The sequence below is a fragment of the Saccopteryx leptura genome, chromosome 9 (assembly GCF_036850995.1).
Source record: "Saccopteryx leptura isolate mSacLep1 chromosome 9, mSacLep1_pri_phased_curated, whole genome shotgun sequence".
Taxonomy (NCBI): domain Eukaryota; kingdom Metazoa; phylum Chordata; class Mammalia; order Chiroptera; family Emballonuridae; genus Saccopteryx; species Saccopteryx leptura.
Window position 1 is genome coordinate 45734590 of NC_089511.1, and position 25737 is coordinate 45760326.

The window sequence follows — 25737 nt, forward strand, 5'->3', positions numbered from 1 at the left end:
CGGGAGGAGAAAGAAGGGGGTGAGTGGGAGGGGCCGCGTGGCGTCAGCGCAAGATGGCGGCCTCGGCGGCGCTCGCCTTGCACTTGCGGAGCGGGCTGCGGCTCGGCGCGCGGGGGCTGTGCGCGAGGCTGGTGACGTCGCTTCCCCGGGCATCGGACCAGGTGAGCGGGACGGAGGTGGGCTCCATGTGCTGGGGTCCTTTCCTGGAGTTTGCGGTGGATCACCGCCGCAGTCCAGGGTTCTGGGACACAACACCTCATGGTGCTGAATGGAACGCCGCCTGCATTTCGGGGCCCTCCCCAGCCTCCCGTGGTGGCCAACACTTGCTCCTGATAGTGAAACCTCAAGTACGTTCTCTGAATCCCACCTCTTTTGGACACCACGTGGGTGCCGGGGGAGGGGGTTCACCTGTTCTTCGTCTCAGTGACCACTTAGGTAATAATAACTTGAAGAGAAGGTACTTGGGACGCTGGGGTACCAGCCTGGCCTTGGGAATATTTTCTTTGTGGTGGTGGTGATGAAGTACATGTTTGGGCTTTTGATTCGACCTGCCTCCATGTTGACTGAGAACCAGTCTTTCTGATCTCCAGGTCTATCACTTCCATGTTCTACTTCCCCAGACCCCAGATAAGCAGTTGCCCCTCTGTCCGCGTTCCCAAATCCCTTTTCCTCTATACCCTGAGCCCCAGACATCAGGATGCCTTAATTCCCGTTCTATCCCCCGTGTGTACTCCATTGCCTTGCTCCTGGCATCCCAGTGTTCAGCCAGGTTCCCTTCTTTCCCTGCCCTGCTTTTCTGGGCCCAGGTTCTCCAGTTCTTTGCCTCTAGGTTCCTGGGCACCAGCCTGTCAACTCAAATCATTGGGATCAAGCTGTTCCTATATGTCCCCTAATTGGGAATCGAACCAGCAACCTTTGTACTTCGGGACCATGCTCTAACCAACCAAGCTATCCGGCCAGGGTGTGGACAGTATTTCCTGACCCTTTTGAGAAACCCAATTGATCTGGTGGCTGCCTTTCCAGGGACACAACCTTATAGGTTATGTGGGTGTCTGCTTTTTGGCTCCTGACCTTGAGTCTTATCTGACAGGATACCTGAACCATCCTGATCTTCTCTTTTCTGACCTAGCTAACCTACTCTTTCTCAATTGTAGGTCAAGGAGATTGGGAGCCACCCCAGCACTAAGGCCCAGGCCCAAGGGTCACAGCAGCAGCGGGGCACGGAGGGTCCCAGCTATGCTAAAAAAGTCGCACTCTGGCTTGCTGGGCTGCTTGGGGCCGGTGGGACCGTGAGTGTCATCTATATCTTCGGTGAGGGACATATCCCTATCCTGCAATTTTGTTCTGTTAGCTGTTTATTCTACTGCAGAACCTTCCCCTCTTTACCATAAGGGCTTCACCCATCAGCCCCCTCTGTCTTCCCCTACAGTAGGGCAGCAAACTAGAACCATCTACCTTGGAAAGGGGGATGTCTCCTTTCTTTTTCCTCTCTTCAACCCCCTCTGCTTAAGGTTCCACTGTTTGTAGTTGGTTCCTGTACTAGGCTACAGGGAACCAATTGGAAGAGGGGAAGATGGGGAAGGATAGTCTCCTAAGCTGCCTCTTTTCTCTGTACCCAAAACTTCAGTCCTCCCTTTGTCCCTTTATCTCTTAGACACCCAGGAGACCCAGCCCTATTCCCTCTTTTCTTAGAGACCCCGAATCCTGTCTACCAGCCCCCTCCTCTTAGGAGACTGTGCTTCAAGCCCTCTTCCCTTAGGTCCAGGAATTCAGCCCCCTGCTTTCTTCTTCCCTCAATACCCAGGAGACCGGGTCCTAATTCATCTCATTCATCCCCGTCTTCCTTGCAGGAAACAACTCTGTGGATGAAACTGGTGCCAAGGTGAGGGGGAAAGAAACCCAGAGGCCTTGCCAGGGGTTCCATCCTGTGGGTGCCCTCCCCTTTGGCCTGTTCAGGCTCATGTCTGGTCTGGGGTGAATTTCCCTCCCAGGCGCCATTGTCTACTCCATCTAGGGCCCTGGAGATTTCTTTCTGGGTGTGATGGAGTTTTACCTCTGCCTGTCCAAACCCTCTACTTTTCTCTCTACCTCCTAGATTCCCGATGAATTCGACAGTGGTGAGTAAACTTTTGGGGTACTTTGGCTTTCCCTATTCTGCCATTTGTAGAATGTTGCTCTGCCCATCTGGTGTCCCTGGCTCCTCCTCCTTTTACCAGGGGGTAGGGGAGTCAGCAGCTGGATGGCTTTGGGGGGAGGATCATTACAAAGCCCAGTCCCCTTCCCTGGCCCCTCAGCCCAGGAGCCAGATGGTCAGGGACAGATGGGGGAGGGGAGTCTGGGCTGGGTGTGCTTGGGAGGAGGCACTGTCTACCACCAGACACATGGCTTCCTGTGCCTTAGATCTGAGCATATGCAGCCCTAACCCCCTCCTCTTTATGACAGCCTCTGTTTTTCCCCCCAAGCTTCTATCCCTTCCAGCTCCTCATTTCCAAAACAATGCCTTCTTCCTCCCTCCTCCTTTCAGTTCACCAGTTAACCAGCTTTCCAGTGGGGAGTTTCTGACAAATTGCATAGTAGAGAGTAGTTGTCAGTTTTGTCACACCTGGCCCTTCCCAGGAGAAATATAAATTTGGTGGGTCCTGGAAGCCAACTGTCTCCTGGGAAGGTTTGCAAACTGACATGTTGATACATTGATTGTTTTAAACTGGGCAGGTGGGTAAATATGTCTTAACTGAGCTGAAACAGAATCATACTGGTTTAAATAAATCAGTAACTGATTTAAACTTGTTAGGTAAACAAGCAGGTTTAAAATACATGTTTACTAGTTTCACTGGTTTCAGTTTTTAAAGCTAAAATAGTGCATTAAGTAGACAGTTATTTAAGTCTGCTTTAAACTGGATTCTATAAACTCATTTAAATCAGGATTTTTCACTCTCAGCCCTATTGATACTTTGGACCAGATAATCTTTTGTTGTAGGGGAGTGTCCTGTGCATTGTAGGATGTTTAGCAGTATCCAGGGACTCAACTCACTAGATGCCAGTATCCTGACAATTAAAAATGTCTCCAGAGAAAAAAAGTAAAGTGTTTACAGACATTGCCAAATTTCTGGGAAGAGGGGGAGACAAAAATTTGTCCTGGTTGAGAACCACTGGTTTAAAATACACAGACATGTGCATATATGTACATTATTTTTATTTTTATTTTTTTTTTACATTATTTTTTAACTAGACTCAGCATACTGTCTTAAAAAGTGGGCAGATCTGGAAGTCTAATGGTTCTGAGTGGACTAAATATAGTAGCACCATGTCAGCAGAGTTAAAATGGGTGTTAAGAGGGCAAATGTATAAGTATTCTGTTTTGTACCTGGGATGGTGTGTGGATAGGAGTGTTGAAGTTAAAACTGGGCAGGTGACTGCCTGACCAGGCAGTGGCACAGTAGATAGCACATTAGCCTGGGACACTTGAGGACCCAGGTTCAAAACCTCAAGGTTGCCGGCTTGAGCATGGCCTTGCCAGCTTGAGTGTGGGATCATAGACATGACCCTGTGGTCGCTGGTTCAGCTGGAGTCCCTTGTCAAGGCACATTCAAGAAAGTAATAAGAAAACAACTACAGTGCTGCAACTATGAATTGATGCTTCTCAGCTCTCTCCCTTCCTGTCTGTCTGTCCCTCTCTCTCACTAAAATAAAACGAAACAAAACTGGGCAGGTGATTAAATATATTTGTTCCTGTCTGGTGGTTATGTCATTACCTTCTACCTTTAGACTTAGCAATGAGCTTGTTCAAACCAAGTAGGTATGTAGATTTGTTTGTATCTGTTAGATAAGTAAAGCCCTGGTTTGTCCAGAGGTTGAATAGTGGCTTATCTTGGAATCCCTTTGTACCCTGTTCTCCTAGATCCAATTCTGGTACAGCAGTTACGCCGGACATACAAATATTTCAAAGACTATAGACAGGTGAGCAGGAGCCCTGGGGCCAACCCCTGTCCCTCCATCCCAGCCCTCTGCCTCCTTGTTTGAGTGCCCCCATTCTGTCCCTGTACCACAGATGATCATCGAGCCCACCAGCCCCTGCCTTCTCCCAGACCCTCTGCGGGAGCCGTACTACCAGCCACCCTACACACTGGTCTTGGAGCTCACCGGTGTCCTATTGCATCCTGAGTGGTCGGTGTGTTCTGGGGAAGTCAGCGGGATAGACCTGGGTAGTCAGATCATGGTGATGTGGTGAGGATCATAGACTTGAGTCAGTCTGGGGTTTAGCCCAAACTCCACTGTATGTTATTGGGGAGCAGGTGTCACTCTCATTGCCTCAATTTCCTCCACTGAGATACTCCCCATCTTGTAGGTTGTAAGTGTGCATATAGTAAGTGCTATGGAAGAACCAGCTGCTATTCTGGGACCCAGATCCTCGGTCACGGCCATAAGCTCCTGAACCTCCAAGATGGAGGGAGAGCATTCTGGTTCTGGGACTCCCTTAGGCTAGGTCTTTGTTCTTTTGGGGGTTATGGGGGCCCCTGGATCTTGGTGTTTCACTGTTTTCTCTGCCTCCCCAGCTGGCCACTGGCTGGAGGTTTAAGAAGCGTCCAGGCATCGAGACCTTATTCCAGCAACTTGCCCCTTTGTATGAAATCGTCATCTTTACTTCAGAGACTGGCATGGTGAGGCCCAGGGTAGGGGAGGGCTGATGGACATGGGGGATGTACAAGAGAGCTGCAGGGCCAGAGCTCAGCCTGACCTTGCTTTCCTTTCATTGTACCTCAGACAGCGTTTCCACTTATCGACAGTGTGGACCCCCATGGCTTCATCTCCTACCGCCTCTTCCGGGACGCCACACGCTACATGGATGGACACCATGTTAAGGTGCCATGTGGGGGCCATGGGTGGATCTCTGGGATTGGCAAGATGGAGCTGGCATTTCCTGGGGGAAAGAGGACCCAGATCTGACCCCAGTGTGGACTGGGCTTCAGGGCCCTTTTTTCTTCTCCAGAATCTGGCATTGGGAGTGTGGGGGAGTGGGGGGTCTTCAAAGGGGGGGCCAAGGGGTAGGGACACCAGGTTTGGAAGCTGTTTTTGTTTCTCTGTGTCTAAACTGAGTGTCTTTGGGACTGTGTAATTAAGTGTCTTACCTGAGACCATGTTGGGGTTTGTTTCACCTGGAGTTTGTAGCTGTCACCAGAAATATATCCACAAGTTCAGGAGTTCGTGAGTCTGTGAATGGGTCTCTCTGTGGGTCAGGGTCCAGGTTCCCAGGTGTTTAGGTGTCTGTTGGGTTTTTTACTCTGTGTTCGTGGGTCTGCATAGTTCTTCAAAGTTCAGAGTGATGTGGACTGTGATGGCAGATTTTGAAGGGTCTGTGTCTGGGTACCTATCTTTAAGTGACTCCCTGTGTGGCATAGATCTGTCTGTACCTCTTTATCTGAGTGAGAGGTTCACAGACTTCCAACATGTCACAGTTACTTGGGGCAGTGTTTGAACACAGGTGCCTGACTCCCTCCCCTGGGAACCTCCAGATCAACCTGTGTCTGTACCAGCCCTTGGGCTGGGAATCTTTGTGACTAGCTCCCTGGTGGATTTGATGCCAGCATCCCAACTTGATCTCTGGGAGACTCCATCATGGTGATCCCAGTGTGCAATGCTGAGGGGGTGTGTGTGTGTGTGTCTGTCTGTCTGTCTGTCTTTCTGTCTCTCCCTCTGTCCCTCTCTCCCTCTGTGGGTTCCTGGTGGGAAGGTAAGGGGCATAGGCTTTGACCTGACCTATCACTCACTTCTAGGACATTTCCTGTCTGAATCGGGACCCAGCCCGTGTAGTAGTTGTGGACTGCAAGAAGGAAGCCTTCCGCCTACAGCCCTATAATGGTGTTGTCCTGCGGCCCTGGGACGGCAACTCCGATGACCGGGTCTTGTTGGACCTATCTGCCTTCCTCAAGAGTGAGGCTGACCCCTGACCTGGCCTCTAACCCCAGAGCCTTTGACCCTCAAGAGGAATGATAGCCCCTTGATTCTGGCTTGTTTCTCATGTAAAACTGGGTACTTGAGATATGGGAGGTCCACAAGCATCTTGCAGTCTTTAGAACCTTCTTAGAATGTTTGGGGTGCTCCTCAGGAATATTCAGGGGAGCCCTTTTATTTATTTATTTAACTTTTGAGTTTTTAGATTTTACTTACTCATTTTTAGAGAGAGAGAAGGAAGGGGAGGAGTAGGAAGCATCAACTCCCATATGTGCCTTGTCCAGGCAAGCCTAGGGTTTTGAACAGGTGACTTCAGCATTCCAGGTTGAAGCTTATCCACTGCGCCACCACAGGTCAGGCCAGGGGAGCCCTTTTCAAGTATTGAGAAGCACTTCAGGTAGCACCAACCCCCTTTATCCTGCCTCTGGCCTTCAGCTTGGCTGATTCCCACTTGCTATTCCTGCAGCCATTGCATTGAATGGTGTGGAGGATGTCCGGACCGTGCTAGAGCACTATGCCCTGGAGGATGACCCACTGGAGGCTTTCAAACAGCGGCAAAGCTGGCTAGAGCAGGTAGGTGCTCAGATCCCCAGCCCAGGTCGGGGATATCATAGCAGTTCCCCAGGTTCCTGAAAGCGGAGCCCTGGAACAGTCGGGCTCTGCTTTGGGCTGTGTGACCTCGAGTATATACCTTCTCATCCACACCCCGTGTCCCATAGGGCTCTTGTAATGATGGGCAAATTGATTCTGCACCTGCTTTGAGAAAAGGAGGCAGGAAACACCAAGGATTTGGGATAGGTTTGGGAGAAGGATGGTCCTTGATGGTCTTGACTTGGTCTTGGGGCTCCAGTTTTTTGTGGAGAGTTGGGTCTGGCCTGGGAAGAGGGATCTGTGGACAGTTGGCCCAAGAGTCTGGGGAAGCATTTCTGGTAATGTAATGTGATCCTGGTGATTTGAAAGTGGAACTAAGCGTATGGATTGAGTCTGGGAAAGAGATTCCTTGGGATCTAGGCTAAGGTTGAGTAGAGTCTGGTTTGGGTTCCTGGGAGTAGGGCTGGAGTTCTTAGGTGCCTGAAGGAGAAGTCCCTGGAGATTTAAGCAGGGCTGGGCACTAAGGATAGACCCAGGGAGCAGGACAGTGCAGTCTGGTAAAGTGTTTAGGGTCTCACCAGCATCCAGTAAATAGATTCTCAGGGTTGAGGAGCGGGCACCCCTAGGTGCTCATGAGGGTACTGGGATTTGAATCTAGGCTCCTATGACTGAGCTGGCTCCTGCCAGTATCTGACCAAGTACTTAGAATTTGAGCATCCTTTGTATCTGGGCTGGTGTACTAGGGGTTTGGGGAAAGGGGTCAGGGCTGGGCAGAGCTTTAAGTAAGGTGGCCCTGGGCTGAGGCTGTGTCTAACTCTGCTGACCCTCCATTTGTGCCCCAACCCCAGGAGGAGCAGCAGCGCCTAGCAGAGCTCTCCAAATCCAACAAGCAGAACCTCTTCTTCAGCTCTCTCACCAGCCGCCTGTGGCCTCGCTCCAAACAGCCCTGACTTCTAGGTCTTCTCAAACTCGGTGCCTGGGTCCTGAACCCCAGGTTGCAGTGCTCCCAGACTGGCTTGGGCAGCTACATGTCCAATAAAATCCATCCCAGATGCCATACTCCTGTGTCCGGAGAGTCTCCAGATGGGGGCATCAGGGTGAGGTCTGAGTGGCTGCTCAGCCAGCAAACAGAGAGTGGGTGCTTTGGTGGATCGGGGCTGGTTTTTAACCAGTCCTGGGAATCTGAAAACCTGGGTTTCTGCTCTAGCCGTGTCTTCCTGTGTGCTGTGTGATCTGCAAAAAGTGCATCTCTTTCTGGCAAAGCATGGGCTCAGTGGGCTCTGGTGGACAAAGATTGCCCCATCTCAAGAAGGGAGCTGCCGCTCAGGTCTGCCAACTGTGGTCCCATGGAAAGGTGGGTATAGCGTTTCAGTGGAAGTTAGAACTTGGGATTAAATTTCCTTTTTTGTGTGTGTGTGTGTGACAGAGAGGGGCAGATAGGGACAGACAGACAGGAAGGGAATTTTTCATTGTAGCACTTTAGTTCATTGATTGCTTTCTCATATGTGCTTGACCTGGGGGCTACAGCAGAGCAAGTGACCCCTTGCTCAAGCCAGCAACCTTGGGCTTCAAGCCAGAGACCTTTGGGCTCAAGCCATCAACCATGGGGTCATGTTTATGATCCCACACTCAAGCCAGCGACCCCCATACTTAAGCTGGCAAGCCCACGCTCAAGCCAGCACTTTTGAGGTTTTGAACCTGGAATCTCTGTGTCCTGAGTTAATGCTCTACTCACTGCGCCACCACCCCAGTCAGGCTGAATTCAAGATGTGTGTATGTGTGTGTGTCAGAGAGAGAGACGGGCAGGAAGGGAGAGAGATGAGAAGCATCCGTTGCAGCACCTAGTTCATTGATTGCTTTCTCGTGTGCCTTCACTGTGGGGGCTACAGCAGACCAAGTGACCCCTTGCTCAAGCCAGCAACCTTGGGTTCAAGCTGGTGACCTTGGAATTTTAAACCTGGGTCCTCTGTGTCCCAGTCCAATGCACTATCCACTGTGCTACCACCTGTTCAGGCTGAACTTGAGATTTTTTAAAAGGTTCACAGATGTTTACAAAGAAGATTTGAACCCCACAGTCCCAAGGTGTATTGTCTATAATGGGATGGTTTCTTGATATCCCTATGACTCCCTAGCTTGAGGACTTCTGCAGGATAGGCCTACTTTTGTGAGTGTGTGTGTGCGCGCACGCTTCCGTAGCTTTTTTTTTTTTTCCTAGAGACAGAGTCAGCGAGATAGACAGGGACAGACAGACAGGAACGGAGAGATGAGAAGCATCAATCATTAGTTCTTCGTTGCGCATTGCGACACCTTAGTTGTTCATTGATTGCTTTCTCATATGTGCCTTGACCGCGGGCCTTCAGCAGACCGAGTAACCCCTTGCTTGAGCCAGCAACCTTGGGTCCAAGCTGGTGAGCTTTTTGCTCAAACCAGATGAGCCTTTGCTCAAGCTGGCGACCTCGGGGTCTCGAACCTGGGTCCTTTCGCATCCCAGCTCGATGTTCTATCCACTGCGCCACCGCCTGGTCAGGCCCATAGCTTTAAGAATTGGAGACTGTCTTAACCAAAAGCGAAGGTAGAAACTGAGGCTTATGTGTTTGGGCAATGAGATCCTGGGAATGGTGAGTTATGGACAGAGGGAGAGCCACCGCAGATGTGTGTTTGCCTACCGCATGGGTGACAAACGTGGAACCTGAGAAGCCTTTTTTTTTTTTTAAGAGACAGGAAGGGAGAAAGATGAGAAGCATCAACCCATAGTTGATCACTGTAGTTGTTCATTGATTGCTTCTCATATGTACCTTGATAGAATGGGCTCAAGCCAAGCCAGTGACCCCTGGTCAAGCCAGCGACCTTGGGTTCATGTTGATGACCCTGCATTCAAGCTGGGTAAGCCCCACTCAAGTTGGCGACCTCAGGGTTTTGAACCTGGGACCTCTGTCCCAGGTCAGTGCTCTATCCACTGCTCCCATTGGCCCTTGTTCCCCAGTGGGTTCCCCCAGGCTTCTCTCCCCATCTCTAGTGATAGCTCTGGGGTCAGCCTCTCTGTCAAGCCACACCCGCACAAGGCTAGAGAGCAAGAGAGTTTGATTGTGCAAAGGCGGACTCTGAGACACTTTACATTACATGGCCTAGGATGTTTTCCTAAAATGCTCTAGGGCTGTATCAGGGCATCATCCAAAGGGCAGGATTGGGCCAGTGTTAAGGTATACTCCAACAGGGTCTGAATTCCCATGTCATACACTATTCACAAGCCCTGTGATCTTGGACGAAGTCTCAAGCTTCTTAGTTTCCTCCTAAGAGATTAATAATGTCTCCCTCATTCATTAACTATTTCCTAAGCACCAACTGCCAGGCCTTGTTCTAGGTTAGGGTGCATCTGTTAACAAATAAGATAAAAAACTCACCCTGATGGAGCTGATAATCTCATGGGAGGAGACAGACAGTGGTTAGATATTTCTTGAGGTAATACGCATAAAGAAAAAGTATAGTAAGGAGATAGAGTGGTTTGGAAACATGGGATGCTGTTTTAAATGGGATGGAACAGTCAGGAAAGGACTTGAGATGGTGTACATAAAGTCAGGGTGCCATTTTGACCGGTCACAGGAAAGCAACAAAAGATGATAGAAATGTGAAATCACCAAATAAAAGGAAAACTCTCCCAGTTTCATACCTATTCAGTGCAGTTCGATGTGGGCTCACGCACAGATTTTTTAGCGCTCCTTAGGTAGCTATCCCGTATAGCCTCTACAGACTCATCACTGATTGATGGCCTACCAGAACGGGGTTTCTCCACCAAACTGCCAGTTTCCTTCAACTGCTTAACCCACCAAGTAATGTTATTCCTATGTGGTGGCGCTTCGTTATAAACGCACTGATATTCACATTGCACTTTGGTCACGGATTCGAATTTCGCGAGCCATAGAACACACTGAACTTTCCTCTGTACCGTCCACATCTTGACTGGCCTGGCCGTGGGCTGCTCCACTGTATACACGGTGTTATGTCATCATCTGCATATGCACACATGCTGCCACATCATCCTACAGAAACTGGGAGAGTTTTCCTTTTATTTGGTGCAGATTTCACATTTCTATCGTCTTTTGTTGCTTTCCTGTGACCAGTCAAAATTGCACCATGACTTTACAGACACACTGTATTTGAGCTAGGATCAAAATGAAGAAAACCATGGGGATATCCTGAGTGTATCAGGCATGGCCACCTCAGGGCCTTTGCACTTGCTATTCACTCTGACATGAATGTCATACCCCCAGGGATCCATTTGGCTTACTGCCTCCATTCCTTTAGGTCTGCTCATATGTGATCTCAGAATGGCCTGTGGGCACGTAAGGAAAAGTCCTGAATACCCACAAAGATGCTTAGAAATCCCTTAAAGTACTTAATATACAGACATGAGAGAATTCACATGAAACATTAATATCCCTGGCACAGACCTTCAATAAAGGCTGGCTATTTTTATGATCTTTATAAAGTTTTTGAGATTTTGGACCTGAAATCTGTTACTTTCCCTAGTTATTGCAGGACAGGAATTTGCCTCCTCTCACAATTGATTCTAATGGCTTTCCAAATTCCATTTGAGTTTCTCATGATGGGAAGCTTCCTTCACCTACCTCAGTACAGGGCATAATTTGCCTCCCAGTAACTGGTTTATGAGGTCTGATACTGCACTATGGGACCACAGAACCTGTTTGAGTAGGGGTGATGTGGAAGGAGGGTCTCAAATGTCAACCTTAGAATATTGAAGTGTATTTTAAAGGGAGCCATAGGAGATTCTATGCAGGAGAGTGACATGGTCAGATGTGTGCCTAGATCCCATAAGTCAGAGTGGTCAGGGTTGGGATAGAGGAATCGGAACTGTGGAAACTCAGGAGATGCCTGACCTTGAAATGTTAGGGAAGACATCCTACAAGAGGTGAAATATGAATGGTAAGGATTAAACAGAAGGGAGTGAAAAGAATATAGTAAGTACCCTGGCCAGGTAGCTCAGTTGGTTAGTGTCATCCCATTACGCCATAATTGCAGGTTTGATTACTGGTCAGGGTACATACATATAAGAATCAACCAAGGCCCTGGCTGGTGGTGCAATGGGTAGAGCTTCAGCCCAGCATATAGATGTCCCGGGGTTAATTTCTGGTCAGGGCACGCAGGCAGAAGCAACCATCTGCTTCTTCCCCACTTACTCTCCCCCTTCTCTTTTCCCCTCCTACTTCCAGTAGCTTGATTGGTTTGAGTGTGGCCCAGGCCTCAGTTGTTTCAAGCGCATTGGTCTCAGGCACTAAAAATAGCTCAGTACTTAAGCATTGGCCCAAGATGGGGTTGCCAGGTGGATCCCAGTCAGGGTGCATGTAGGAGTCTGCCTCACTATCTTTCCCTCCTCTCACCTAAAAACAAACAAAAAAAGAATTAACAAGTGAGCCTGGCCTGTTGTGGTACAGTGGATAAAGTATAGACCTGAAATGCTGAGGTTACTGGTTTGAAACTTTGGGCTTGTGAAGTCAAGGCACATATGATAAGCAGCCAATTAACAACTATAGTGAAGCAACTATGAGTTGGTATTTCTTGCTCCCCACCACTCCGTAAAATCAATAAATAAAATCTTTTTTTAAAAAAAGAATCAACTAGCCTGACCAGGCGGTGGTGCAGTGGATAGAGCGTCAGACTGGGATGCCGAGGATCCAGGTTCAAGACCCCGAGGTCGCCAGTTTGAGCGACCTGGGGCTCATCTAGTTTGAGCAAAAGCTCACCTGCTTGGATCCGGGGTCTCTGGCTCGAGCAAGGGGTTACTCGGTCTGCTGTAGCCCCAGGGTCAAGGCACGTAGGAGAGAGCAATCAATGAACAACTAAGGTGTCACAACAAAAAACTGATGATTGATGCTTCTCATCTCTCTCCATTCCTGTCTGTTCCTATCTATCCCTCTTCTGACTCTCTGTCTCTGTGTAAAAAAAAAAAAAAAAAAAGAAAAAGTAAAAAAAGAATCAACTAGCCTGACTGGATGGTGGTGCAGTGGATAGAGCGTTGGACTGGGACACGGAAGACACAGGTTCGAAACCCCAGGGTCACCACCGGCTTGAGCCCAAAGGTCACTGGCTTAAGCAAGGGGTCATTTGCTCTGCTAGACCCCCCTCCTCTCCCTCATCAAGGCACATATGAGAAAGTAATTAATGAACAACTAAGGAGCTGCAACAAAGAATGGATACTTCTCATCTCTCTCCTTGTCTGTCCCTATCTTCACCCCCCCCCCAGTCTCTGTCACCAACCCCCCCCCCCCCCCCAGAAAAACAAATGAATGCTTAAAGTGGAACAACAAATCAGTGTTTATCTTGCCTGACCTGTTGCGGCCGAGTACATCAAGCATCAACCTGGAATGCTGAGGTTTCTAGTTCAAAACCCTGGGCTTGCCCGGGCAAGGCATATGAGAAGCAACTACTATGAGTTGATGCTTCCTACTCCTCCCCTCCTTTCTCTCTGCTCTCTAAAAAAATACATCAATAAATCTTTTTTAAAAGATTTTATTTATTGATTTTACAAAGAGCAGAAAGCGGGGAGGGACGAGAAGTATCACCTCATAGTTGGTTCATTTTACTTGTTCCTTGATTGCTTGTCATATGTCATATGACCTGGCAAGCCCTTGGTTTCGAACTGGTGACCTTAGCATTCCAGGTTCACTATCTACTGTGCCACCACAGGTCAGGCCAATAAAAACCTTTAAAATATATATATAGCCTGACCTGTGGTGGCACAGTGGATAAAGCGTTGAACTGGAATGCTGAGGTCACCAGTTCAAAACCCTGGGCTTGCCTGGTCAAAGCATATATGGGAGTTGATGCTTCCTGCTGCTCCTCCCTTTCTCTCTCTCTCTCTCTCTCTCTCTCTCTCTCTCTCTCTCTCTCCCTCTCCTCTCTAAAATGAATAAATAAAATTTAAAAATTAAAATATATATAAACAAATTATATATAGAATATAACAAATAGGACAACCTGTTTAAGGGAAACTGGGATGTTCTGCACACTTTGATTATGGCCCTCTGCTCAAAGCTCATGACACAAATAATTAAAACAAATAAGCACCCCCCCCAAAAAAAAAAAACAAAACCAAACAAACAGGACATCAGTCCTCAGAATTAAGCAAAAACTCTGGATTGAATTCTTTTATTAAAAATTACTAAGCACTTAACTATATGCCTGGCTCTGCTGGATAGTGCATTATTGTTCACTCTATTTCACTAAAAATATATATATATAAATTGAGCCTGTATTTCCCCTTATAGTTTTTAGCCTCTAAGTATTAAAATTTTTATTCTGAGTGAAAATAGTTTACTCATGTGAAGGGTTTTTTCAGCACCTGGCACAGAATGAGTGTGCTAGAACATCTGCTCCTAACTGGCTTTCCTGTTGTAGTCCTAGGTTATTAAGGGATTTCTGGAGGTCCTCCGGGGGTCCCCCCCCCCAATTCATCCAGGAGTGAGGGAGCGGCCCCTTGATATGTGAAGACAGAATTTCCTGCCCATTTGTTCCTCACACCTTCCGGAGGCCAAACGGGCAGCCCAGCTGCAGCCCAAAGTGGGAGGGGCCCTGCCGCCCGGCAGATGGCAGCATTTACATACAGCTGGGAGCCCCCTCGGAGACGGGGCTCCTAGCCCCGGCGTCTGGTGCATCTGTGATGCGGGCTTTGATGGCTTTGTCTTGAGGAGGGGGGAACACACGCACGCACACACGTCTACAAAGAATCCCGGATCTTCATACCCACACGCGGCTACACACCCATGAACCTCCCACGCTCGCTCTCAGCCATTCACAACTTTGCACAGATCTTTCCCCACAACTTCCACATGGCCAACTAGAGGCATCTGCACAGACCACGAAGTCGCAGGTTCATAACGACTATACACAGTTGTCTAGGATCTCAAATACACTCTTGAACATGTACAGAAGCCGCACAATTTTAGCCAGACTACCATGAAGTTACCTACACCTGTATTCTCATGTTTGTGTGGGCGCACGTGCGTGTACACACACACATCAAATCTTAAAATTATTTACAGTCTCACAAACAGGCTTAACCATACACAATATGCGACACACGTGGAGCCACAATCTGACTTGACACACAATCACAAAGTTATGAACACTCCAGTAGCTCTTGTTTGCACCACACACACACACATACACACCGAATCTTATCATATACTGTACATCCTTAATCACATACAGTCGTGCCCACAACCACACACAAGACCATAGTCGTTACATTGACTGTACCCACGACACAAACTCACAGTTGTTCCAGCACGCTCTCCTTCCCCTCGACCTCCTCCTAGAGTCCCCTCAAGCCCCGCGGCTGTTTGAGGGGCGGAGCCGTCCCAACAGATATAAGGCTCCGGAGCCAGCAGCTGTGGCTCCTCAGACCTCTGAAAGGCCATGGTCGGCCCGTGGATTCCCCAAGTCCTGTCCCAGACGATGATCCTGGCGCTCTTTTTCCTTCCCCAGGTCAGAGCGGGGTGGATGGGAAGGGGTACGAACTTGCGATCTTGGGGAGGGGGCGCGGAGCGGCGGGACGTCTGGGTCCCCGTGGTCCCATTACCCTGTGCTCCTTCTGCTCCAGGCAGGGCCGGCAGGCGTTTTCGAGCTTCAGATCCACTCTTTCGGGCCGGGACCTGGCCCGGTGGTCCCCAGGTCCCCTTGCAGTGCCGGTGGCCCCTGCCGCCTCTTCTTCAGGGTCTGTCTAAAGCCAGGAGTCTCCGAGGAGGTCGTGGAGTCGCTGTGCACCCTGGGCGCGGCGCTGAGTGCGCGTGGACCCATCTACACAGAGCAGGCTCCAGTGCCTGATCTGCCGCTCTCCACCGGCCTCATGCGCGTGCCCTTCCGGGACGACTGGCGGGTGAGACCCGGCTCTGGGGCACCCCTGTGCTCGAGTCCTTATCCAAACTTTGATCCCTTTCTGCCCTCCAACTCCCAAGACGCCAACCCTGCCCCCCATTCCAAATTCCCATACCAGTAACTCTATCACCTGGAAACCCCCTGTCTCAGACCCATCAATTATAGCCCCTGGAGACCCCAAATTTTCTGACTCCAGCTTGCCCCCTATGTATCCAAAATGTTATGACCCCAGTCCTGCATGCTTGGGACCCCAAATTCCTGAAAAGCTTCTACTCACCCTCTAGAAATCACAAATTCACAGAACTCTATCTACCTCTGTTCCTTGGGGATCCCTTATTACTGGATCCTTATCTGTATCTCCAAGTCTCCTCGCACACCCTGTCTTGAGGACCCCCAATCTCTTCCCACCTTATCCCTTCTCAGATCTTCCAATTGGGGCCTCTTTCACCTTCAAAATCCTATTTCCTATCCCACAACCACAATAATACAGTGGTGAACAGATGTGTATTTGAATTCTAGACTCTTATCCTTTTGGGCAAGTGACTTTTCCTCATCAGTAAAATGGGGTCATCATGGTACTACACACGGGTCCCTTTTGAAGGATTCAACCAGGTTATCTTGAGTATAGTCCTTAACACTTACTAAGCTCTCAATAAAGTCAAAACTGTTATTCCTTCCATGGGCCAGCCCCTCTGGCAACTAACTGTCCTTTGCCTGTCTGGTGCCTAGAAGGGTACCCTAAACTCTGGCCTTTATTGAGTACTGACCCTGAACACTGTTTTTCATTCTTTCCTCTGCCCTTCCTTCACTCAACCAGGGCACCTTCACTCTCATCATCGAAATCTGGCGAGAGGAGTTAGGAGACCAGATTGGAGGTGAGTGTCTTCAGTCTTGGGACTACTGTGCAGAGTGTGGGAGTGAGGTCCAGGAGAGTGACATAGGGCTGTCTGTAGGGAGGGGCGTTCACAGGATTACTGGACCCACTATGTCATCACAGCTCCTGGAGAGTGGTGCTGGGTGTTGATAGCTTCAGGGCTCCTGGTATGTCGATATAGAAATGTCCTGGTACTTGATGTAGCAGTCTGTAGTCCCCAGTACCAGGTAAAGGGGAGGATATTCTTACTATCTTGGAATCAAAGCCAGCAGAGCAGAACAGAGCATCTCACAGTGACAGTCCTGATTTGTCACAGTCTGATTTTGAGAACTCAGTGTGCACGATGAGTTACTTCTGGTTTTTGTATGTGAAGATCTGTTAACTGTATTCATATAGAGGTCCTAGGGAGCATGGGATGTTGCAGTTTTATCAGAGACACTATTGAGCAAAGGTTTCAGGGAAGGTTATGGAGTGATCTTATATTTAACTCAAGGGGACTTTGGTGTCATGCAAGGCCAACAGGAAAGGTTCTGTCATTGTTTTGATATAGACATCTGGGGCACAATATTGGGGGGTGATAGCCTTGCTGGCAGGAGACTATCTCTCCCTGTATTCCAAGGCCTGAAACAATAAGGGAAATTATGATTTAGTAACTGGGGATCTCTGTCATTATTTTGATATAGGAAAATCCTGAGGCACAATTTGAAGGTATTATGACAGTACGTTTGCCTGACCTGTGGTGGCGCAGTTAAAGCGTCAACCTGGAAACGCTGAAGTTGCAGGTTCAAAACCCTGGGCTTGCCTGGTCAAGGCACATATGGGAGTTGATGCTTCTTGCTCCTCCCCCTTCTCTCCCTCTCTCTCCCCCCTCTCTATAATGAATAAATAAAATCTTTTAAAAAAAAATTAAAAAAAAAAAAAAAAAGACCCATTGCCTGACCGGGCGGTGGCGCAGTGGATAGAGCGTCGGACTGGGATGCGGAGGACCCAGGTTCAAGACCCTGAGGTCACCAGCTTGAGCATGAGCTCATCTGGTTTGAGCAAGGCTCACCAGCTTGGACCCAAGGTGGCTGGCTCCAGCAAGGGGTCACTCGGTCTGCTGCAGCCCCATGGTCAAGGCACATATGAGAAAGCAATCAATGAACAACTAAGGTGTCACAACAAAAAACTAATGATTGATGCTTCTCATCTCTCTCCATTCCTGTCTATCCCTATCTTTCCCTCTCTCTGACTCTCTCTCTGTCACTGTAAACAAACAAACAAACAAACAAACAAACAAAAAACCCATTATTGTCCCTGGGCCATATAGAAAAATCAAATGTCACAGGGTTTTAGAGGTCTCATCACAGTATACAAAGATTGTGGGGCAAAACATTGGGGTATTTCGGCCTTTATGGAAGAACTGTGGTCATTGTGGTTACTGAGTTCTAGATGGGATAGCGACAGCAAAGGGCCCAGGGCACATTAGGGGAGCTGACCGTCGTGCTAAGGGGTAACTGCCCTTCTCGGGCCGAAAGAGGTATTTTGACCTCACTAAGGGGGGGGGGGGGTGTCAGGAGATTGCGAGACTGAGTGAGGCCGCGATCCGCCCGCCCCATCACAGCGATGCTTCCTTCTCTCCGTAGGGCCCTCCTGGAGCCTGCTGGCGCGAGTGGCAGGCCGGCGCAGCTTGGCGGCTGGGGACCCGTGGGCTGGGGACTTGCAGCATTCAGGCACTTGGGAGCTGCGCTTCTCCTATCGAGCGCGCTGCGAGCCGCCGGCCGTCGGGACCGCGTGCGCGCGCCTCTGCCGCTCGCGCAGCGCCCCCTCGCGGTGCGTCCCGGGACTGCGCCCTTGCTCGCCGGTTGAAGAAGAGTGCGAATCACAGCGTGAGTCCAGCGTTCAGTCCCACCCAATCTTTGGCCTTTTTTCCCCCTCCACTCACCGCCCTTGGGTCCCTTTTGCAACCAGATCACCCTCTTCAGGGCACTGGGGACTCGAGAGACCTCTCCAGGTACGCCAGACACCCCACTCCAGGAAACTAGGAAATGCCGCTGACTCGTGCCCAAGTACCCCAGGCCTCGCTGTTGTTTCACTCACAGGCTTTAGCTGCCTCCCACGGTCCAGCCACCCTCGTCAGGAAAACTAAGGATCTTAGACTTCTCTTCAGCCCTTCCTGGGCTTTCCATCCTCCTTCCCTTTCCTAGCATTCTTGGCCCAAATAGAAACCCCACAGGCATTTTCTATGCTGGTGCACCCCTTTCCTCCACACGCCTTTCCAGATGCTAGGACCCCCAAAACTCTTCTAATTCTGGGGCCCTCCCTAGCCCCAGCCAGGAGCTTTGGAAACCCCTAGAAGCCTCCTTTCCCCGCCCCCCACCTCCCGGACAAAGGATCCTTCACCCTCCCTCCCTGCAAACGTTGCTTTCCAAAGCTTGGGATCCCTGACCTTAATCCTGGGTACCCTCAGACCACTCCCCAAATTTATGAGCCCTGCCAAGCTCCTAGGACTCCCAGGTTTATCCAGATCCTCCCAGACCTGCCCTAATCCAAAGTCCTCCCATCTCTCCTGAAAGGCCAGGGGTTCCTCCCAATCCCCAGATGTCCTTCCCCTCATTCTTCCCTCTCCAAGCTCAGCCCTGTGAGCCCCCGCTCTTTTCTTCTTCCATGAACACAGACTCTGGAGCCCAGTGACGTGGCTTCAAATCCTCACTCTACTTTCTAGCTGGGCAAGTCATCCCACCTCTCTGAGCCTTAGTTTTCCTGTCTGTAAACTGGGTGTTGCAATACCGTCTAGACCAGAGGGCTGTCTGTCACAAGGACAAAACAAGGTGGTGCACAGAAAGCGCTCAGAAATATCTGATGCCTATCCTCCTGACTTTTCCCTCATCAATATTCCTCTTCCCTCTGCCTCTCTGTCCCCTGTAGCAGCATGTCGAGCCGGCTGCAGCCCAGAGCATGGCTTCTGTGAGCAGCCTGATGAATGTCGATGCCTGGAGGGCTGGACTGGGCCCCTCTGCACAGTCCCCGTCTCAACCAGCACCTGTCTTAGCTCCAGGGGCCCATCCTCTGCTGTTACTGGATGCCTTGTACCCAGTCCTGGGCCCTGTGATGGGAATCCATGTGCCAATGGGGGAAGCTGTAGTGTTAGTATCACACCTCATCCTGATAATTTACTCTGGGAGTTCCCACCACTCCCTGATTGCGGTTCCATGAGACAATATCCTTGGGAGGGCCAAGGGAAGCTGTCAGAGGAGGGCTTCCTAGAGGTGTCCAGCCTGCATTTAGGATGAAGTGCTAGGAATAGGACTGGGGAGAGTAGACCCAATGGGTGGCATCTGTGGGTGTGGTTTGAGAATGATGAGTCCTGTGGGGCCACAAACTCTCTCCTGTGGGACAGAGGCCAACTCTGGACTCAAGGTATGGAGTGGTGGGCCAAATGGCATGGCGATTTGGGATGGGGTGCATTAGACAGGGCTTCCTGGATATGGGCCCAGGGATGGGGCTTCAGAAGTCCAATTTGGCTGAGGGGAGGTGACTGGAGAGGGTCAACCCCAGGTGAGTGGTCTGGCTTAAGCAAAGGTGTGGCTGTGGGAGTGAGCCTGCTATGGGATAATGTAGAGCCTGGAGTGGTCCTCCTGGACGCTGCCAGCATGGAACTGGGAGACATACTCAGGGTTCAAGGTAAGGGGTGGGCCTGTGAAGAGGAGATGCAGAAGAGGCTCCATGGAGTAGGGAGGCTCAGAGCTAGGAGCTCAAAGTAGGATTGACTATGCTGACAGAATTGGGGAGGGCAGACGAGGTAGGCAGCATTTGATAGGCAAAGGAGTAGAGGTGGGAATGGGCTGACTCTGGGCCTCCAGAGCTTCTTCCCTATGGGGTTGGATGGGCAGACCCAGAAACATGGAGTGGAGGAAGAGGGTTGTCTTGGGAGAATTTCCCAGATGAGGCCCCTGCATGCTGGGAGGTGGGACCTGACAAGAAGCAGCCCCCCATGGTCAAGACTGAAGGGTGTGTGGTGGGAGATTTGGCTCCAAGGAGACCTCAACCTGAAGTCCTTTTGCTCCTGCCCAGGAGACCCCCGGGTCCTTCCAATGCACCTGTCCCCGTGGGTTTTACGGGTTACGGTGTGAGGTGAGCGGGGTGACTTGCGCGGATGGACCTTGTTTCAATGGTGGCTTGTGTGTGGGAGGTGCAGACCCGGACTCGGCCTACATCTGCCACTGCCCCCCCGGTTTCCAAGGCTCCAACTGTGAGAAGAGGCTGGACCGGTGCAGCCTGCAGCCATGCCGGAATGGTGAGGTGGGGAGACCAAAGTGGTCGTGGATGGGGGGGGGTCCCTGCATGCTCTATGGGTAAGAGTAGGGCTTGGTTCAGGCAGTCTGCGGTGGGAATCCTGGCTTCGCCTCCTTGAGCTCTGTGGCCTAAAGTGTCCCTCTTTCCAGCATCAGTTCTTTTGTCAAATGGGAGAGATGATATTCCTATCTCAAATATTTATTGAGCATCTATGCCAGATCTTGTTCTAGGCAGTGGGGATAGAGCAGGGAATGAAACCAAAATCCCTGCCCTCATCGAGCTGATGGGGCAGATAGACAATACACAAGGTGAATAAGTAAATTATGTGAGAGGTTAGATGGTGATAAAAACTAAGAAGAAAAATAAAGCCAGAAAGAGAATGAGGAGTGTGTGTGTGTGGGGGGAGGGGGCAGGTTGACATTTTAGCTAGAATGGTTAAGGAAGACCTCGCTGAGGTTAGTGAGGGAGGGAGCAATATGGGGGTCTGGAGGAAGATTATATTCCAGTTAGAACAGCAAGTTGCAGAGACCTTGAGGTAGGAATATGCCTGGTGTATTGAGGATCACAAGGAAGCCTGTGTGGTTGGAGTAGAGCAGGGGTCCCCAAACTATGGCCTGTGGGCCACATGCGGCCGCATTTATCCGGCCCCCGCTGCACTTCTGGAAGGGGCACCTCTTTCATTGGTGGTCAGTGAGAGGAGCATACTTCCCATTGAAATACTGGTCAGTTTGTTGACTTAAATTTACTTGTCCTTTATTTTAAATATTGTATTTGTTCCCGTTTTGTTTTTTTACTTTAAAATAAGATATGTGCAGTGTACGTAGGGATTTGTTCGTAGTTTTTTTTATAGTCCGGCCCTCCAACGGTCTGAGGGACAGTGAACTGGCCCCCTGTGTAAAAAGTTTGGGGACCCCTGGAGTAGTGAGTGAGGGGAGAGTGGTGAGAGATGAGGTTAGGGAGGTGACCAGGACAGATCCTGTGGGACTTTATGGACCATGGGGAAGATTCTAGTTTTACCCCAAGAAAGTAGAGCCACATGAGGCTTCTGAGCAGTGGAGAGACCTGATTTGAACTAGGAGTTAAAAGTTTAATATGAATGTGAAGTGCTTGGTGCATTCTTGTTATAACTAATTCTCACCAAAACACTCAGAGTATTCATTCTGGGCTGAATGGTAGGAAGAATACAAAGTGACCAGGCCAGCTCTGGGTCCTGCCTTCATGGGAGAGCTAAACCAGAGGGCAAGACAAAATCATCCTCAGCTAGAGCTCAGAGTGGTCAGTGTTGTGATGGGAGAGTGCAGGGCTGGGACAGGAGTCCCCAAGAACTTCCTGGAGGAAGGGACAACTAAGCAGGGACATGAAAAGAATGGGAGAAAAAGAAGGGGAAAAGGAGAAGGCAGGGGCAAAGGCCAAGTGGTTCAGATCCGTAGTTTCTGAACTGTTAAGTATGGTTGAAGTCGAGAGAAAAAGAGACACACAGAGCCAACAAGGTGAGGCTGACAATCCAAGTCTTCACCATCGGTCAGGCACACTGTCAAGGGCTGGCCTTTGAGTTAGGTGAAAACACAAAGGGGAACCAGAGAAAAGGTGAGGGCGGGGTTTACCGAACTGACAAACTAGCGTGGGCAGATCCGTGGTACCCTCTCTCGGACCGCGCCCCTGACACCCCTGCCCCACAGGCGGGCTCTGCCTGGACCTAGGCCACGCCCTGCGCTGCAGCTGCCGCGCTGGCTTCGCGGGGCCGCGCTGCGAGCATGACCTGGACGACTGCGCTGTCCGCGCCTGCGCCAACGGCGGCACGTGCCTGGAGGGCGGTGGCGCGCGCCGCTGCTCGTGTGCGCTGGGCTTCAGCGGCCGCGACTGCCGGGAGCGCGCCGACCCGTGTGCTGCGCGGCCCTGCGCCCACGGTGGCCGCTGCTATGCCCACTTCTCCGGCCTTGTCTGTGCCTGCGCGCCCGGCTATATGGGAGCGCGCTGCGAGTTTTCGATTCACTCCGACAGCGCAGACGACGATGGCAGTTCAGACCCATTGCCCGCGGCTCCGCCGGGGCTGAAACAGGCTGACCCGCAGCGCTTCCTTTTGACGCCAGCTTTGGGGCTGCTGTTGGCCGCGGGTTTGGCCTGCGCTGCGCTTTTGCTGGTCCACGTGCGACGCTGTGGCCCTGGCCGAGACACTGGGTCTCGCTTGCTGGCGGGGACTCCGGAGCCGTCAGTCTATGCGCTCCCTGATGCACTCAACAACCTGAGGACGCAGGAGGAGTCAGGGGATGGCCCGAGGTGAGGGGCTGGGCCACAGAAGTATGCCTTATTCCTCTGGGATGCTTGAATCCATCTCCGTTGTGCAACTGACCGATTCCTTGATGGGCCATAATGTTTGTCCCTCCCTGTTATCCCTCCTCCATCCCTTTTCTGATTGGGTCGTTCTACAGGTCCCCTGGTTGACTTTGGGTTCCTCTTCCAGGTGGTGAGGAAAACAGGATCTGCGAATTTAAAGCCTGGCTCTTAACTTTCTTTTTCTAGCAGCCCTGCGGTAGATTGGAATCACCCTGAAGATGGAGACTCTAGTGAGATTTACGTCATATCTGCTTCTTCTGTCTGTGCTCGGGAGGTAGCTACCACAGCCCTCTACTCCCTCTACAAACATTGCTTACGCTGGGCTGGGCTGGGCTGGGCGGAGGCAGCCCCTGCTTTGCCTGCATCCCTTGTTTACCGAATCTCTAAAATAAGGAGAATGGAGTTTTTGGAAGTCCTCCAACCCAGTTTTCAGTTCTGACTCAATTTAATTCTTTCTGTAGCCCTCATGCTGCCCTTTTGAACGGCTTGCTACCTTTGGAAAACTTGTGGGCTTCAAGAGGTCACAGTGGGGAGACTCAGGAAGACCTTCTCCACGGATTTTCCCTCAGTGGGGAGAGGGAAAGGAGGAGGAGGGGCAGCCCTTTCTAATGCCTCATACTCATTTGTTTCTAGGTCTGACCTGCTTCTTTTCCACCAGCACCTGGAGATAGACCCTGGATGTTTTTGTATTTACTTGATGGTGCCCAACTAATCTATGCCTCAGACACTTTGGAATTCAAGCTGGAAGGGTTGGCTGGGAGAATTTTACCATTGGAAATACATAATGGTTATTTATATAGTTTCTTTTTCTTCTCGTCTTTCCAGAGACATCTATAAAGACTCTTATTTTGATCAGCTTTGACTCATCAGGCTGTGTGCTTTGTATCTGGTGTTGGAACTGCTCCACATTATTTTCACTCTGGAGCTGAGGCTAAGAGCACCCTGTATTTGGCACATTTCCAGGCATTATGGGAAAAGGAATAGTGAATCATACACTGATGTGCTTAACACTTCTCACATTTCACATTTTATTGGCTGAAGCAAGTCACATGGCTAAACCTGGTATCTGTGGGTTAGTAAGTAAATTCCTTGCAAGGGAGGGACAGTGAATGAATATATATATATTTTTTTTCTTATTCAGTGAAAGGAGAGGGGGCAGAGACAGACTCCGCATGTGCCAGACCGGGATCCCCTGGGCAAGTCCCCTAAGGGTGATGCTCTGTCCATCTGGGGTGTTGCTCCATTGCTCAGCAATGAAGCTCTTTTTAGTGCCTGAGGCGGAGGCCATGGAGCTTTCTCAGCACCCAGGACCAACTCGCTTCAATGGAGCCATGGAGCCATGGCTGCAGGAGAGGAGGAGGAGAGAGAGAGAATGAGGGGGCAGGGTGGAGAAGCAGATAGGCACTTCTCCTATGTGCCCTGACCGGGAATCGAACCCAGGACATGCACATGCCGGGCTGATGCTTTACCACTAAGCCAACCAGCCAGGGCTGGGACAGTGAATATTTTTAATGAAATAGTCTGTCACAGATATATACCCAGGAGAAAGATTGCCTGATTATAGGGCACCACTACCAATTTCACCAGGTACTGACAGATTTCTTCCTAAATCCATACTCCCACCATGAGGTATAACAATTCTTGGGAGACTCCCTTTTCTGTGAGTACACGTTTGTTTTATTTTAAAAGTTTTCCCATGGCCCTGGCCACGTGGTTCATCGGATAAAGCATTGTCCAGTGCAGTGAGGTCATGAGTATGATCCCTGGGCACATATGAGAAGCAGTCAATGAATGTACAACTAAGTGGAACAATGAGTTGATGCTTCTCTCCCCCCATGTCAAATCAATGGACAGTTTTTTTAAATATTGTTTTCCCCTGTATACATATTATTTTGATAAACTTCAGGAAGGTCCCCTATGACATCACCAGTAGCAACTTTTTCTTTCTCACGGGTAGCAGGTAGAATAGCAGACTGATTCCTTCCGTTGTCCCTAAGGGAGGTGTACTAAGATCTGCTCAGATTTAAATCTTGGACATTGGCAACTGATATAGTTCAACTGAATACCAATTTACAGGAACTTTAGAGGGTACAAGGATATGTTATGAAAGAGTGGGGATGAGCAAATTTCAGACAGTGGGGATTCTATCAGATAATATGGTTGGCTTTTGCAAGAAATAATTAGTATTACACTTCCTACTCACTAGAATAACTAAAATCACAATAACAGACAAAAACAAATGTTGGTAAGGATGTGGGAAAATAGGGACTGTAACACTGCCAGTGGAATGTAAATGTTGAAACCCCTTTGGAAACAGTTTGGGAGTTTATAACTTTTAATTTATTTTTTATTTATTATTTTTTTTATAAATACATTTTTATTTTAATGGGGTAACATCAATAAATCAGGGTACATATATTCAAAGAAAACATTTCCAGGTTATCTTGTCATTTAGTTCTGTTGCATACCCATCACCCAAAGAGAGATCGTCCTCTGTCACCCTCTATCCAGTTTTCTTTGTACCCCTCCTCCTCCCCTCCTCCTCTCCCTCCTTCCCTCCCCCCATAATCACCACACTCCTGTCCATGTCTCTTAGTCTCGCTTTTATGTCCTGCCAATGTATGGAATCCTGCAGTTCTTGTTTTTTTTTTATTTGCTTAATTTCACTCTGCATAATGTTATCAAGATTCCACCATTCTGCTGTAAGTGATCTGATGTCATCATTTCTTCTAGCTGAATAGTATACCATGGTGTAATTTATTTTTTGAAGGCGAGAAGGAGGGAGAGAGAAAGAGAAAGGAAGGGGGAGAGAAAGAAGCATC

At 49.8% G+C, this 25737-nt stretch overlaps 2 protein-coding genes across 2 annotated transcripts; both read left to right on the forward strand.

The window, feature by feature from the left end:
• The first annotated feature begins 4 nt into the window (after positions 1-4).
• Positions 5-7599, forward strand: TIMM50 (translocase of inner mitochondrial membrane 50). The gene is made up of 11 exons (XM_066349806.1): positions 5-161; positions 1155-1311; positions 1851-1882; positions 2096-2117; positions 3899-3957; positions 4049-4168; positions 4554-4658; positions 4762-4860; positions 5772-5928; positions 6416-6522; positions 7389-7599. The coding sequence occupies exons 1-11, from the start codon at positions 54-56 to the stop codon at positions 7488-7490; spliced, it is 1068 nt and encodes a 355-aa protein (XP_066205903.1). The 5' UTR covers positions 5-53; the 3' UTR covers positions 7491-7599.
• Positions 7600-14973: 7374 nt separating this feature from the next.
• On the forward strand, positions 14974-23743 carry DLL3 (delta like canonical Notch ligand 3). Its single transcript, XM_066349770.1, has 9 exons — positions 14974-15042; positions 15158-15433; positions 16250-16307; positions 17932-18174; positions 19214-19431; positions 20360-20582; positions 22261-22858; positions 23105-23189; positions 23549-23743. The coding sequence occupies exons 1-9, from the start codon at positions 14974-14976 to the stop codon at positions 23552-23554; spliced, it is 1776 nt and encodes a 591-aa protein (XP_066205867.1). The 3' UTR covers positions 23555-23743.
• The last annotated feature ends 1994 nt before the right edge of the window (positions 23744-25737 follow it).